General features: G+C 47.0%; 1 protein-coding gene across 2 annotated transcripts in view; it reads right to left on the bottom strand.

Annotated features, from left to right (window-relative positions):
• The window catches only part of AXIN1 (axin 1), a 168,656-nt gene that overhangs the window by 13,601 nt on the left and 139,285 nt on the right, over positions 1-15,770 (bottom strand). For both annotated transcript variants that reach the window (XM_030577009.1, XM_030577010.1), the window contains exons 7-8: positions 12,945-13,121; positions 8,845-9,090 (exon numbers count right to left, since the gene is read on the bottom strand). In XM_030577009.1, coding sequence (XP_030432869.1) covers positions 8,845-9,090; positions 12,945-13,121 — 423 coding nt within the window. The remainder of the gene's footprint in view (positions 1-8,844; positions 9,091-12,944; positions 13,122-15,770) is intronic.

Raw genomic sequence — 15,770 nt, forward strand, 5'->3', positions numbered from 1 at the left:
GGAGAAATGCCACCACCTTGGAAAACGGGCTTGGGTTCTAGGCGTGTCCAGGAGAGCGCCTGTTCATTTTCAAAGCACAGGCACGGGTTGCTAGTGCCTAGGAACGCTAACTCTGGTACTTTTTATGGGGCTGGGAAACCCTCCCTCCCCCACGTTTTTAGACACCGCCCACTTTTGCCATAAATCAAAGCAGTGTAGGCTGCCGGAACTGGGACAGACAGATGACAGTGTACAGAGAACACATGAAGAGCAGCGACACATACTCAGACTTAGTGAGATACAGATATCGCATTCAGCATTGGAATACAAGCCAGCCTGACAGAAGTGCGACCATTCTGGACCTAAAGAACAATCTCAAACTAGAAACGTGTGGCTACCCTCCATCGCTGCTAAAGATTACAGCACAGTATGGCACCGTCACAAGGGGCTGCAGCAGCTCACTCAATGAGGTATTCTAGGGAACGGGCAAGGACCATTTTCCCCAACTCTTTGGTGATGCGAAGGTCAGGAACTCACATCACTCTTCGCATCAGGAGATCCCAGCACACATTGCCAAAGCACTCACCCAGCCCTCAGTCACAGCCAGGTATTTAGAGAGACTGCCGGAGTAGCCAATCATTCCGTACGTATATTCCCCCTCCTCACAAGAACACTCCTACCCTCCACATGAGATCTACCTCTGCTACACACAGCAAGAGACCTGCCTGTGCAATGTGTCTCCCCTGCTCTCTGACCTGGCTTCCAAGAGAAAAATGCATTCGTGTTGGAATGCTGGGAACACTGTTTGAATTGCTGAAGTCAGCTGTGCACACCTCCTCTCTGTACCCTTTAACAAGACAGGGTTTGGTCCACCTATGCAGAATCTCTCTGCCTCAACATGAATTGATTTTAGCTGTAAACAAGCCTTAAATACAGACCTTATGAAAAAAACAGATTGGTGTCCTGATCAGCTTACAAAAAGAGAAGATGGCTTGACCAAACCAACTGGGCACAGAAGGCGCTCTCATCTCTGGGGCAGCAACCCTGATAGAGAAGCAGCTCGTGACATGCCTGCTCCAGCACCACAAAGAGCTGGCAACAAACCAGAATGACCACAGCACCAAGTGCTTCTTCGCAAACACCCCAGGAGCCATGATCAGAACATCTAGCACACGAGGAACCCTATTGATTGTGGAACAAGATCAAAAGTCTCAGAGCTGCTGCTTTTTGGAGCAGAACATTTTATTGTGGTGATCAATGTGCCCAACATATGCTTTCATCTGGAAACTGCAGCTCAGGGAGGGCTGTTTGTAAGTAATCTCTGACCCCTATAATAAACAAGCCGCCTTCTCACGAACAGGACACGACCACATCGCTGCCTATTGCGCCAGCCCTTTGCCATTCCAAGGAAGGCTCCCGAGCCCCACCTTTGTCCAATGTGCCATTACTGACTGTTCTACTGGCTGTCCTGTTCAAAAGGACAATGTATAAATATGACATCACAACTCCCCATCCTCCTCCCCTGCATCTATAGGGTTCCCAGTCCCACTGAACTAGTGGTTTTTCAGTACTGTCAGCTTTGGAAATGTGACGCTGAGTTACACTCCATGTATACAGCTCCAAAGTAATCGAGTGTTACTTCTGTTCTGAACATGCAATGCTATTTGAGAGCAAAGAGGATGCCTTAATGCTGCACTAAGATGACTCATTGCAGTTGCACTTCATTATTATCCTTGTGACTATCTAACAGGCTATTAGGATGACCAGAGTAGTTGCATCACGCTGGAGCCACAAGTGGAAGAGGGGCAGTTTCAACATGGAAGGAAGGTTCACGGCACCAAGGCTGTTGGCACCCTGAGCTGGACGTGGTGTCCGGGTAGCTTTATAAGGGCTGTGTTACTCCTGGGCAGAGGCAGAGCAAATGGACTAGCCTGAGGTCTGAGTGTCTGCCCCTGCCATGGCCATGTTCATTACACATCAAATGCACGTCAGAATGTCTGCTGGATGGGGAGTTGGGCTGAGCATAAACTAGTGTGCCACTTGCAGAAGCTGTCAATATGAACAGCTAATACACACCACCACCTGCCTAAGTGCTCCCTACATCTCACTGGGACCTAGCTAAAGAAACTGGCTGTGCACCTGAGGTGAGGGAAATGGTTCAGAGACACCAGTACAGGCAGAAACAGAAGAGCACTCTGGGGGCTGGGGCCTTTAAGAATTGGGGGGGCAGTTGTTGTGCACCCAACACGTAGCAGCTCCAGAACAGCTCCCAAGGAAGCCTGCGCCTCCTGCAGCAGGTCCCCGCCTGCACAGGGAGAGCAGGACCTGTCCAGTGAAGGTTTGGCTGTCTTTACAGTTGGGTACAGACACACGCTTTGCATCCAGAGCCAGAACAGGGTGGTGGCTGGAGTGCTCCTGAGTGACACCGCTCACCTTTGTCTAGAACAGCCAGGTATTTTTTAGGAGACGGTATAAGAGATTGTGCGGCTTCTGGAGGGTCCCCTTGGAAGGAGGGGACAGCTTACAGAGAAGGTAAACGTGTGAGCAACATGGTCAATTTGACAGGAACGTTAACCCTTCCTAGAAGGGGTCAAAGAGCTTAGCTCTCTTAGAACAGTCAGGGCCAGCTGGTGCCTCGTGCTCTCCTCCTCTGTCCGAAAGGAGGCCCTGGAGCACCCCCGAGGCAGAGTCTCTGTAGGGAAGCTCTCTGCTTTCTGAAAGCAAAGGACCAGCCTCTACCAAACCCTGCTGTTTTGCTGGGCTTTTGGTTCCATTGCAGCAGCTCCCTGCTGAAGTGAATGGCATTTTAAAGGGCGTAGCCTACAGGTACAGGCAGGTGTGAGATAGCCATGGATTAAGGCAGTAATACGAAAGCCTACAAGCCTGAGGCCGGTAAGCTATTTAGCATAGCCAAACAAGGCCTCAGGGCCAAAGAATAATTTGATGTAAGCAGCTAACCGGTAAAGTGACCCCAGATCATGTTATCACAAGATGGCCATGGCCCAATACCCCAGGATATAAGAAGAGCGATAAAAGTCCTGCTATTTAGAAAATAGATACTGCAATGTACCAGTTAAAGCTGGTTCGAGCATTCTGGGGATTTTGCAGACATCAGATGTCAGCAGATGTCCAACCACAAGAATACCATGATAACTAATTTACATATGTGCTAATAAGCCTGAGGTGAAGGGCACCCCAACATTAGTGGGGTGTGGGAGTTCAAATGAGGAAGAGGGGCTGAAACATTAGACTTAGTGGAGTCAGTACAACACATTATCAAAGCTGTATCCCAGCCTGCATGCCTGGGACAGGCCAAGACAAGAACCACTGGTGATGGTGACATGGAAAATAATGATTAACACTTCAGGTTGTTCTGCAAGGGATGGAGTGACTATATGGCTGCTCAGACACTCATTTTATGTTTTTTCTATCTTGTTGAGTTGGAGTGTTTGTAACTTTGCTATCTGTGTTAATAAAACTACTGCAAATTCAGAATGTTTTTGTTAAGTGCAAATGTTGAAATCGTGGATGTCAGGGTTCACAAGTGATTCTAATAATACTGGGCCTGATCTTGGGACAAGAACCTACCAAACCTTAGACCAGTGGTCCCCAACCTTTTTGTGGCCAGTAGCACATTCATGTTTTCAGAAGAGTGTGGCAGGAGCCAACAATTTTTCAAGGCTTATTTTGTATTTTTACATTAAATAATACGAAAAACATCATATTTAATATAACATAATATATGAATCCAGAGAGAAGCTGGAGAGAAGCCGTAAGTACAGAGAACACTGGTGCCCACAGCCTGCAGCCCCGGAGTTCTCTGTCCCCATCAGGCACAGGGCAGCGGCTTGTCTCCCCTGCTAGGCACTAGGCGGGCTCCGCGCCTGTTGGGAACAGAGAACACCATGCTCGCAGCCTGAGTTCTATGTCCCCGTCAGGTGCAGGGCTGCGGCTTCATTTTTATGCGGCTGCGCATAAAAATGCCCCAGCGGGCGCCATGATGCCTGCGGGCACCACTTTTGGGACTATTGCCAAAGTGTTAGTTGGGAATTCTTAGGTAATCAATATAGTTAATACATAATTGTTTCTGTCATTGGAGGTTTTTAAGAACAGGTTACACAAACATGTGCCAGGAATGATCTAGTTATTATGTAGTCCTGCCTTGAGTGCAGGGGACTGGACTAGGGCCTGTCTACACTATGCGTTTAAACCGAATTTAGCAGCATTAAACCGATTTAACTTTGCACCTGTCCACACAACGGGGCCCTTTATATCGATATAAAGGGCTCTTTAAACTGGTTTCTGTACTCCTCCTCGACAAGAGGAGTAGCGCTGAAATTGGTACTGCCATGTCGGATTAGGGTTAATGTGGTCGCAATTCAACGGTAATGGCTCCGGGGGGTATCCCACAGTGCACCATTGTCACCGCTCTGAAAAGCAATCTGAACTCAGATGCACTGGCCAGGTAGACAGGAAAAGCCCCGCGAACTTTTGAATTTAATTTCCTGTTGCCCAGCATGGAGCTCTGATCAGCACGGGTGGCGATGCAGTCACAAATTCAAAAAGAGCTCCAGTATGGACCGTACGGGAGATACTGGATCTGATCGCTGTATGGGGAGACAAATATTTTCTATCACAGCTCTGTTACAGAAGACGAAATGCCAAAGCGTTTGAAAAAATCTCCAGGCTATGACAGAAAGAGGCCACAGCAGGGACTCAGGACAGTGTTACGTGACAAGCGTAATGGAAAGCCAAAAAATCAAATGGACGCTCATGGAGGGAGGGAGCAGGGACTGAGGACTCCAGCTATCCCACAGTCCCCACAGTCTCCAAAAAGCATTTGCATTCTTGGCTGAGCTCCCAATTCCATGAAGGGTCAAAAACATTGTCCGGGGTGGTTCAGCGTATATCTCGTCAATTTACCCCCTTCTCCCCCCTGTGAAAGAAAAGGGGAAAACAATCGTTTCTTGCCATTTTTCAGTGTCACTGTATGTCTACTGCATGCTGCTGGTAGACGTGGTGCTGCGACGCTGAACAGCAGCATCCCTGTCTCTTCTTTTCCTGATGGCAGACGGTACAAAATGGTGGAAAACCATCATCATCCCGTGAGTGCTCCTGGCTGGCCTCGGTGAGGTCGGCCGGGGGCGCCTGGGTAAAAATGGGAATGACTCCCAGTCATTTCCGGCAGATGGTACAGAACGGCTGGTAATCGTCCTCATCATAGCAACTGGAGGTTGAGCTCTATCAGCCCCCCCTTTTCATGTTTAAAGAAAAGATTCTGTACTGCCTGGACTATCATAGCAGTGGGAGGCTTCCTCTCCCTCATTTTATCTCACTAAAAAGTCAGTGTTTCTTATTCCTGCATTCTTTATTACTTCATCACACAAATGGGGGGACATTGCCATAGTAGCCCAGGAGGGTTGGGGGAGGAGGGAAGCAACGGGTGGGTTTGTTGCAGGGGCACCCCCTAGAATGGAATGCAGCTCATCATTTCTGCAGGATCTCTGGGGCTCTGACCCGGAGCGGCTGTGCTCTCTGGCTCTCTAGTAGACGTGCCCCATATTCTAGGCAGGACTGACTATTTTTAGACAAAACATAAAGAAGGGAATGACTCCGGGAGTCATTCCCATTTTTGTCCATGCGCCCCCGGCCGATCTCAGCGAGGCCAGTCAGGAGCACCCATGACAGCAGCAGACGGTACAAAATGATTGATAACCATCATCTCATCACCAATTTACAATGGCAGATGGTGCAATACAGATGGTAACCGTCTCTGCTACCTTGCAAAGGCAAATGAATGCTGCTGTGTAGCGCTGCTGTGTAGCACTGCAGTACCGCCTCTGTCAGCAGCATTCAGTTCACATACGGTGACAGTGAAAAAAGGCAAAACAGGCTCCAGGGTTGCCATGCTATGGCGTATGCCCGGGCAATCCAGGGAAAAAGGGCGTGAAATTATTGTCTGCCGTTGCTTTCACGGAGGAAGGATTGAGTGACGACATTTACTGAGAATCACCCGCGACACTGTTTTTGCACCATCATGCATTGGGATCTCAACCCAGAATTCCAATGGGTGGGGGAGACTGCGGGAACTATGGGATAGCTACCCATAGTGCAACGCTCCAGAAATCGACGCTAGCCTCAGTACAGGGATGCACACCACCGTATTAATGTGCTTAGTGTGGCCGCGTGCACTTGACTTTATAAAATCTGTTTTACAAAACCGGTTTCTGTAAAATCAGAATAATCCTGTAGTGTAGACATGTCCTATATGACCTCTCAAGGTCCCTTCCAGTCCTACACGTGTATGATTCTATGCTATGAGGCTGGCCAGCATCCCTGAAGGGGTGCAACAATGCTGCATGGAAACAGTCTCCTGTTAGAGCTAGGTGTCCCTCGGCAACAGGTATTGTCTACTAACTTGATTTCTGGGGGCTTTCTCCATATGCCTGAATCTCAGCCTTTGTATCTCACTGGGACATCCCATTACCCAGAGATCTTATTTTCAAGTTCCCTGGATTGCTAGTCCTACAAGGGCATAGACTCTAAAGAGACACTAGCCCAAACATATTTCCATGTGAGCATCAGGGTTTCTCCAGGCAATACAATTCAGCATGGACATTTCTACTGATAGGAACTCTTAGCTTCCCAGAGGACTTCTGTGTGTGTTCTCGTGGGTCACTAAACAGGCTACTCACAAAGGATACAGGCACCTCTGCCTTTTATAACAGCTGTATTATTCTCTCCAGTTTGCAAGGTTCTCTCAGAAACCAGAAATGAAACCATCCTTCTCGGCACATTCCATGTAACAGACAGGTTTATTTCATTCCTGTGTTCTCAGTGGAGGGGCAATATGCCCACCCATTTGGGGAGGTTGCCTGTTGTGTGTGTGAGCAGCTTCTCGACTAAGCACAGCAGCACAGTCCTGAGAATGCAGCTGATTATGCAGCTTGTTCTCTTGTCCTTGGCTAGATGCCAAGTACCACAATAACAAACACTGCACACCACCACATAGGTCCTACAGAGAACGTTGTTTACTACACTTGCTATATTATTTTAATTCTGCAGGTAGCATGGGCCTCTGTATATAGGCCATGTGTCTGCGTCTATACATTTCTGAGAGGGTGGGCGGTTCTTTGAAATGCTCTTCAGAGCCAAGAGGACAATCCCTAACTGATCTCACCAGTTTATATGCAGGCTGGATATCTGGATATTAAAGGGAGTGCCCTTTAATTACACACACTTGCCAATCTAAACCTCATGTAAACATTGCTCTGAGTCTGTCACAGGGCAGTTGCATGAGAAAATAATTAAAGCCAGGCAATTAAAGGGTGCCTTTGAAAAATTATGTCTATGTTTCTAAGTAGGCAGACACTGAAGTTGTGTGTCTCTGGAACACTGCATGAGCGGCTGTTTGCAATCGCCATTAAAAAAAAGTATTTCATGGCTAATGTTAATTATCTTGTACTTCCCAAATGCCTTTCATCTGAGGAGCTCAACATGTTTATGTAAACACTGATTAATCCCACACCTCTTCTGCAAAGTATGTTAGGGACAGGACTATTACCCCTGCTAGATAGATGAGGAAACTGAGTCACAGAGCGATGAAGTGACTCGAACATGGCTGCACAGTGAATCAGTGCCAGAACAGAACTACAGTGGAACCTCAGAGTTACCAGTCACCCACACACCTCATTTGGAACCAGAAGTATGCAATCTGACAGCAGCAGAGACGAAAAAAAAAATAGGGGGAGGGGGCAAACAGAGTACAGTATAGTACTGTGTTAAACATAAATAACTAAAAACATAAAGGGAAATTTAAAAAAAAGATCTGATCAGGTAAGGACCCTGAGCTGGTTTCACTTAAATTCAGATGGTTAAAAGCAGCATTTTTCTTCTGCATAGTAAAGTTTCATAGCTGCATTAAGTCAATGTTCAGTTGTAAACTTTTGAAAGAACCATAACGTTTTGTTCAGAGTTACGAACACCCTCCATTCCCAAGATGTTCGGAACTCTGAGGCTCTACTGTAGAACCAAGTGTTTCTGTCTCTCCCTTCTCTGTTCCTGCCACAAGACCCATCTGCCACTTTGACTTTTAAGGACACCAGCAAAAAGTGATCATTTAAAAGTTGTCAACTTCAGGAAATTCGCTGCACCACAGAAAATAAAGGCCATTAAAAATCACATCCCCACTTAAATCATCTAAGCACCATACACCTGATGAAAACAAGTGAGCTCTTCCCTGCCAGAAGCCACAAGCACACCGCTGGGGCAGTGAGAGAGAGCAACCCCATAGAGCCTTCGTTCCAGGCAGTGCTCTAGGAACTGCTCACACAGTTCTTTTCCAGGAACTGAAACGGGACTTTGCCTCGTTCCTACAGCAAAGGGATCCCTTCTGGCCCCGCCATCTAAAGGCCCTGCTCCCCATTCTCAAGGCAGTTTTTGGCTTTTGCTCCCAGGCCCCTGGGATGCTCCCTGCTGTTGAATGGATGAGGTGTTACAGAGCATACAGCATCCTACGGCTTCCAAAACATGCTCTTTTCTAACCACCTGTCACTCGCCTTTGTCTGGTAGATCCTGATAACCAGGGCCGCTGAGAGTGGGTTCTGGCCCCAGTGAAAATTTTTTTCGGGCCCCCCAGCAAGGGTGAACTGGCTAAACAGGGCCCAGGAAGCTGGGCCCTGGGCCCTCGTCTGGACCGCCAGGCCCCAGTAATTTGTAACGGCTTCCCCCTCTCTCGTCAGCCCTGCTGATAACTGCAGCAGGACCAGCTGAGTAGGTCACTCTGTCCTTCCCTCTTCGCCTCTAGGTTCTGCTTCAGAAAAGCCTTCCCTCCCCTCTCCCTCTGACCAGACTAAACCATCTCACCTCTGTTTGGGGGGCAGTTTGCCAGCCCTCTTCTCCTCTTCCTCCAGTCGCCTGCGTGCTTCTTCCAGCTGTGTCAGAGGGTTGGGGGCTGGGTTGGGCGGCATGGTAGGATCTTGAATGAACGGGTGAGAAGGTTGGACGATGTTCCTGAGCTGAGCACTGACCCAGGGGTGCACAGCGACGGGGCGCTCGATGGAGAGAGGTCTGGGCATCTCATGCGCCAGCTGCTTCTTGGCACCTGAGGAGCTTCACACACAAACACAACAATATTTGACCCATGCAGCCATGTCCCCTGACGCACACAGAGCCTCTCAGTGCTTCATTGACCAGACACAGCGATCGCCCAGCCACCCCGGGGCACTCTCTGCACTGTCACCCAGCTAGAAGGGAATAGAAAATACCATACACCCAGCTGCAGCACTAGGGAGGATTTAGGGGGTCCTGAGGAACCGTCTGAGATGGAATTTTGCAAGGCCACTGGTGAGAGCAACCAGCTTCCTACAAACTGAGCCCTGGGGTCACACGTGATTGGGACCTATTTTATGAGTCATAGGAGACGTCCAATATGCGTAAATAAAACTAACAGGAGTTAGTAAAAGAATGGTCACTCCTCCAGTGCAGTAAGGTGTTTGAGATGTGTCCCTATGGGTGCCCCGCGAGCTCTCAACTGGAGATTGTTATTAGCAGGGTCCATTTGGCCCGCGCACATGCTGCAGATATCCTCACGCCCCTCACTGCGTGGGCGAACTGCCCTTAGCAACTTCTCCACTGCTGAGCCTCTGAAGGAAACTCCGAAGCAGAGGGGAAGGAGGGTGGGCAGAGCTCCTATGGTTGCTTCAATTCAGGTGACTCCCGAGCAGCATCCCCATAAGATGGAGGCAGCTTCAAAATTGAGTCCAGCACAGAACTGCATTGCCAACTGCTGTATCAGACCTAGAGGCATGGACTCAGGCGTAGTGCCTGGACCACCACGGAGCAGCTCTTCAGATTCTGGAACATTCTGAAGTAAAACCTACATCTAGACTGAGACCTTGCAGGGTGAGCTGCCACACCAGAATATACCCAGAAATCCATTTTGATAATCTTTGGGCAGAAAGAGCACAACCTTTAGATTTATCTGCAAATGAAACAAACAGTCTAGAGATTTACTAAATGATTTAGTCTTATCCAGACCGATGGCTAACAAGCTCCTGACATCTAAGGTATGGAAAGCAGTCTCCAGATTTGAATTCTGGGGGTTTGGAAAGAAAAACAGTAGGTAAATGATCTGATTGAGATGAAACTCAGAAGACATTTTAGAAAGAAACCTGGGGTGCGGCCACAAGGAAACCCTGTCTTTGTAGAATACTGTTAAAGGAGGGTCTGCCATTAAGGCTCAATCTCTCCAACTCTGCAGGCTGCTGTAATAACCACTAAAAAGACAGTCTTGATAGACAAATGCAGTAAAGAGCAGGCCACCAGCAGCTCAAAAGGGGGTTTCATGACATTATTAAGAACAAAATTAAGGTCCCAAACTGGGGTGGGGACTTTCACTTGTGGAGAAAGATTTCCCAGACCTTTCATGAACCTTACAGTTGTAGGGTGAGCAAACAGCGAGAACTCCTCAATAGTGGTATGAAAAGCTGTTTGCCATCTACTGGATTTTCTTTTGTTCACAGCAGTGTACATACGAATGTAATGTGGCCCTGGAGTCTTTCAGGGTATACAGCGATTCGTTGGTATTCTCTGTGAACAACTTCAGACCAACAGATGGGAAATCTTCTACCATATTCTGGAATTTTCTGGAGAAACCAGACAACTCAGGGAAAGGGGGTTCTTATACGGGTACCCAGGAGAACCCTAGAGACATATCAATAATACTGAAGGTAGGTTTCCATCATTGGTCTCTTCTTCCTCTAATGGGGGAGCATTGAGTGAAAGGGGAAGTGATGGTACCAGGATGTATAAGGGCCTGGAGACCAAGTGGTTCTAGGTACCGAGAGATGCTCGTTACCTGCAACAAACAGAGACTCTCATTCAGCAGTCACCGAGATTTGTGGCACCGAGTGGCATTGCAGTAGTGACGGTCCAGTATGCTTGTCCCTGCAGGATGGTTCCAAGTAGGGTGACCAGATATCCTGATTTTATAGGGACAGTCAGGATTTTTGGGTCTTTTTCTTATATAGGCTCCAATTACCCCACACCCTATCCCGATTTTTCACATTTGCTGTCCCATCACCCTAGTTTCAAGGGTTTTGAGTACTTCATAGGCAGTGCTGTCATAGACAGAGGCTTAGTTTTACATGGGACTTGATTTCCCGGTTCTTCCATGCCCTGGATTTGAAGGCTAAACAGAAGTTACACTTCTGCAAGATGTGAGATTCTCCTAGGCAGCGAATGCACGTAGAGTGTCCATCATTGACTGGGATAGCCTCTCTATGTGAGAGGCATGTTTAAACCTTGGAGAAGGGGCATGCCCCTTGCATGGAGGATTTCCCTGGAGGAAATAAAACACTCTATCAAATAACTAGTAACTAACTAGCAAACTAAGCAGCTAAACTAAAACAAACTCAGAACCAATCAGTAAGCGGCCGAGGAACGCACAATGAACACATGCTCAGCTCTGTCTCAGGTTGAGGTTTGTCAGAAGGAACTGGGGACCGTTTGCTGGTGCAGCTTGAGATAGCCTGGGGCGGGAGGAGGGGGCACGAGGATATCAGCAACGAGTGTGTGGGATGAACGGACACCACTAACGAAAAACTCCGATGACAGGTGATTGGGGCACATGTGCCCTTGAAGTGGAGCACCCACAGGGACACTATTCGAAGAAGAATACTCTCTTGCAAAATTCCCCTAATAGACTTTCACAGAGCATGCACTGGTAAGTGATGGCTCCATTTCGAGGCTATGAATCCCATTTGCTCACTATATTTTGCAATGTTGTTGTAGCTGTGTCGGTCCCAGGATATTAGAGAGACATGGCGGGTGAGGTAATAGCTTTTATTGGACCAACTTCTGTTGGTGAGAGAGACGAGCTTTTGAGCTCACACAGAGCTCTCTGTAGCTCGAAAGTTTGTCTCCTTCACTGGCAGAAATTGGTCCAATAAAAGATATAACCTTCCCTGCCTTGTGTCTGTCACTATTTTTTGGCATATCCACATGCAGTCAGCACTGCAGTACAGTGAGGGTCCTTCTCAAGTAGAAGCGGTGGCACAGGGTGACTTATAATCAGTAACTCAAACTTTCCATGGCCCTGGCACTCAGAGTCTCATTATGCTATGCAGTCAGATAATTGTGGGCACCACTGCAGGGGGAGAGAGGAAAACAAAAGACTATCACTGAGCAAAAAGGAGACCAGCACGGTAAAGCCAAGTGCTGGAATTTCTCCAGGTACAGGAGACGCCCAGAACATCCAATCCTGCACTGCCAGGGTGCAGCTTAAGTTGGCCACATGTGCAGTCAGCATTTAGTTAATAATTCTGTTGATGATGCGCAGTTGGACTAGTATCCAGCTCCCGTAACTGCTGGCTCTCGGGGCTGGCCGGAGAAGTCAAGGCTGTGCTGCCAGCAAGCCAAGCAGCCACAATTCCGAATCCAGGCCAGACAGGGAGCAGATCTGCTAAGTCAGAAAAGGCCTTCTGGGGAAGTCTATTTTCTGCCCACACATTAAAGGGCTGAATATATTTCAGAGCTAGTGCATCTTGGTAAGCCAGAGGTCTTGGGACTCTGGAAGGCATGGAACTGAACACAGCCACCCACTGGCACTGCCAGGGCACCTGCTTCCAGACCTCCATGCTTGAGGAGTGGTTCTTGAGAATCCCTGTAACCAGGCTCAGCTAAGGCTGGGGGCGCTTCGACACAGCTATGCACATGAGAATGTGCATTTGATAATTTTATTAGGAGTCAAAACACCCTGACTGTAAAACCAAACCCCACACACCTGTCATGAACTTGTGGAACCTCAATACAGACTCCGGCCATCTCCACGTGGGGCACTTGAGCAAGATGCGGGGCTCCCGAAGAGCTGAGCCCTCACAACTGTGCTCTCACACATCTCCCCGCTGCCCCCAGGAATGCTGCTGTACAATGGCATGCAGGCACCACACACGGCCAGCTCTTACCCATGGCTTGTTTTCTTATGCCTGCTGATCTCCTTCTCTCCTTCGATGATCCACTGAAGGATTTTCTGGTTCCTCTCCACGTCCTCAGGAGATCCAGGCATCTCATAGTTGGCACCATCACTTTTCCCTGAATCAGTCTTCTTGACATTTCTTTTTGAGAGCAGACTCGCTTTCCCACTGCAAGAAGGCGGCTTGAGACATTAGTTATTCATCTGAACCCACACATAGCAGAGAAGTGGCGGACCTGGGATGCTTCTGCTTTCTAGCTACACTCAGATGGCAGCTCAATGCCCCTGAATGACAGCCCCACAATCTGAACTGGTTTACAGAAGCTCAGCAACACAGCTTGGAGATATTCCAGTGACACATGGAATCACACCTGCACTGCGATCCAACCCACCAGTTTTCAGTAGTTTAAATCAAAGACTAGGCTGTGCTTTGAGCTGAAAGCAGCCTGGGGCCTGGATCACCCGGATATATCCCACCTTACCAATTCACTACCACTGCAGGGGCCTTGGGCATTGGTGGCATCTTGGTCTTGCCCGTCCTCTGCCTGTGCAACACAACAGTTTAGTCTCCCAAGGACTGAAATGCTTTAGTCTACCCAAGTTATTGGCTCAAAGCGGGGGTAACTAACTGGGTGAAATTGGCTGAAATTGGCTGGCCTGGATCATCAGTCTAGATAATCTAATGGTCCCTTCTGGTCTTAAATGCCATGAAACTAGGAAGGGCTAAGGCAGTGTGTATGCCTGTTTAAATCGCAAGGACGCCAGGTCTCTCACCCGTGTTACACTGTGACGATTATCCTGTCACATAAGGAAGACTGGGCATGGCTGCCGTCCGGAACCCAGGGACTTCTCCACTGCCGAAGGGGTCACAGTAATGTTACACAATTACTGCTGTTGATTAATCATAGTTAACCCACATGATTAATTAAATTAATCACAGTTAATTGCATTGTTAAACAATAGAATACCAATTGAAATTTATTAAATATTTTGGATGTTTTTCTACATTTTCAAATATACTGTACTGATTTCAATTACAACACAGAATACAAAGTGCACAGTGCTCACTCATTATTATTTTTTATTACAAATATTTGCACTGTAAAAATGATAAAGAAATAATATTTTTCAATTCACCTCATACAGGTACCACAGCGCAATCTCTATTGTGAGAGCGCATCTTACAAATTTAGATTTTTTTTGGTTACATAACTGTGCTCAAAAAACAAAACCATGTAAAACTTCAGAGCCCACAAGTCCACTCAGTCCTACTTCTTGTTCAGCCAATCGCTAAGAGAAACAAGTATGTTTCTATTTATGGGACATGATGCCGCCTGCTTCTTATTTACGGCCACCTGAAAGTGAGAACAGGTGTTCACATGGCACATTTGTAGCCGGCATTACAAGGTATTTACATGACAGATATGCTAAACATTCATATGCCCCTTCATACTCATTAAAAAAGTGTTAATTACATTTTTGACTGAACTTTTTGGGAGAGAATTGTAGGTCTCCTGCTGTGTTTTACCTGCATTCTGCCATATATTTCTTGTTATAGCAGTCTTGGATGATGACCCAGCACATGCTGTTAGTTTTAAGAACACTTTCACTGCAGATTTGACAAAACACAAAGAAGGTACCAATGTGAGATTTCTAAAGATAGCTACAGCACCCCTGGCTGAACAAGAAGTAGGACTGAGTGGACTTGTAGGCTCTTGTGTAACTTCGGTTTAGCCTTCAAATCCAGGGCACAGAAGAATTGGACTGAGTGGACTTGTAGGCTCTAAAGTTTTACATTGTTTTATTTTTATTTTTGAATGCAGTTTTTTTTTTTACATAATTCTACATTTGTAAGTTCTACTTTCATGATAAAGTGATTGCATTACATTATTTTTATTAGGTGAACTGAAAAATACTATTTCTTTTGTTTTTTACTGTGAAAATATATGTAATAAAAATAATAATATAAAATGAACACTGTTCATGAAGGAAGGCTGAAGGAATTGGGTTTGTTTAGTTTGGAAAAGAGAAGACTGAGAGGGGACATGATAGCAGTTTTCAGGTATCTAAAAGGGTGTCATCAGGAGGAGGGAGAAAACTTGTTCACCTTAACCTCCAATGATAGAACAAGAAGCAATGGGCTTAAACTGCAGCAAGGGAGATTTAGGTTGGACATTAGGAAAAAGTTCCTAACTGTCAGGGTAGTTAAACACTGGAATAGATTGCCTAGGGAAGTTGTGGAATCTCCATCTCTGGAGGTATTTAAGAGTAGGTTAGATAAATGTCTATTAGGGATGGTCTAAACAATATTTGGTCCTGCCATGAGGGCAGGGGACTGGACTCGATGACCTCTCGAGGTCCCTTCCAGTCCTAGAGTCTATGAGTCTATGTGTGGTAATTTAAATCAATATATTTGAAAATTGAGAAAACGTCCAAAATATTTAAATAAATGGTATTCTATTATTATTTAACAGCGCGATTAATCATGATTAAAATCGTTTGACAGCCCTAGATCCTGGCGAGAGAATGAAAGAGTGGGCTTAATGCCAAACTCTCAGCTTCAGCATGGCAACACAGCCCAGTCTTAGACCATCTGGCCAGCTCTGGAGCTGAAATTTACCACCCAGAAAAGGATTTGCCATTCCAGATAGGAGATTGCTCCAAGTCTGCGTCTCTTCTTCCTGCCACACAAGATCAGACTATAAGCTCATTGAGGGTCCGATACCCCAGGCCTGCCAAGTCCAATGTTCTCCTCTTGCCATCGCCATCAGCTGATGCTTTATAATAGGGCAAATGACTAAGTAATTCCTTCCTGGTC

The sequence above is a fragment of the Gopherus evgoodei genome, chromosome 10 (genome assembly GCF_007399415.2).
Source record: "Gopherus evgoodei ecotype Sinaloan lineage chromosome 10, rGopEvg1_v1.p, whole genome shotgun sequence".
Taxonomy (NCBI): domain Eukaryota; kingdom Metazoa; phylum Chordata; order Testudines; family Testudinidae; genus Gopherus; species Gopherus evgoodei.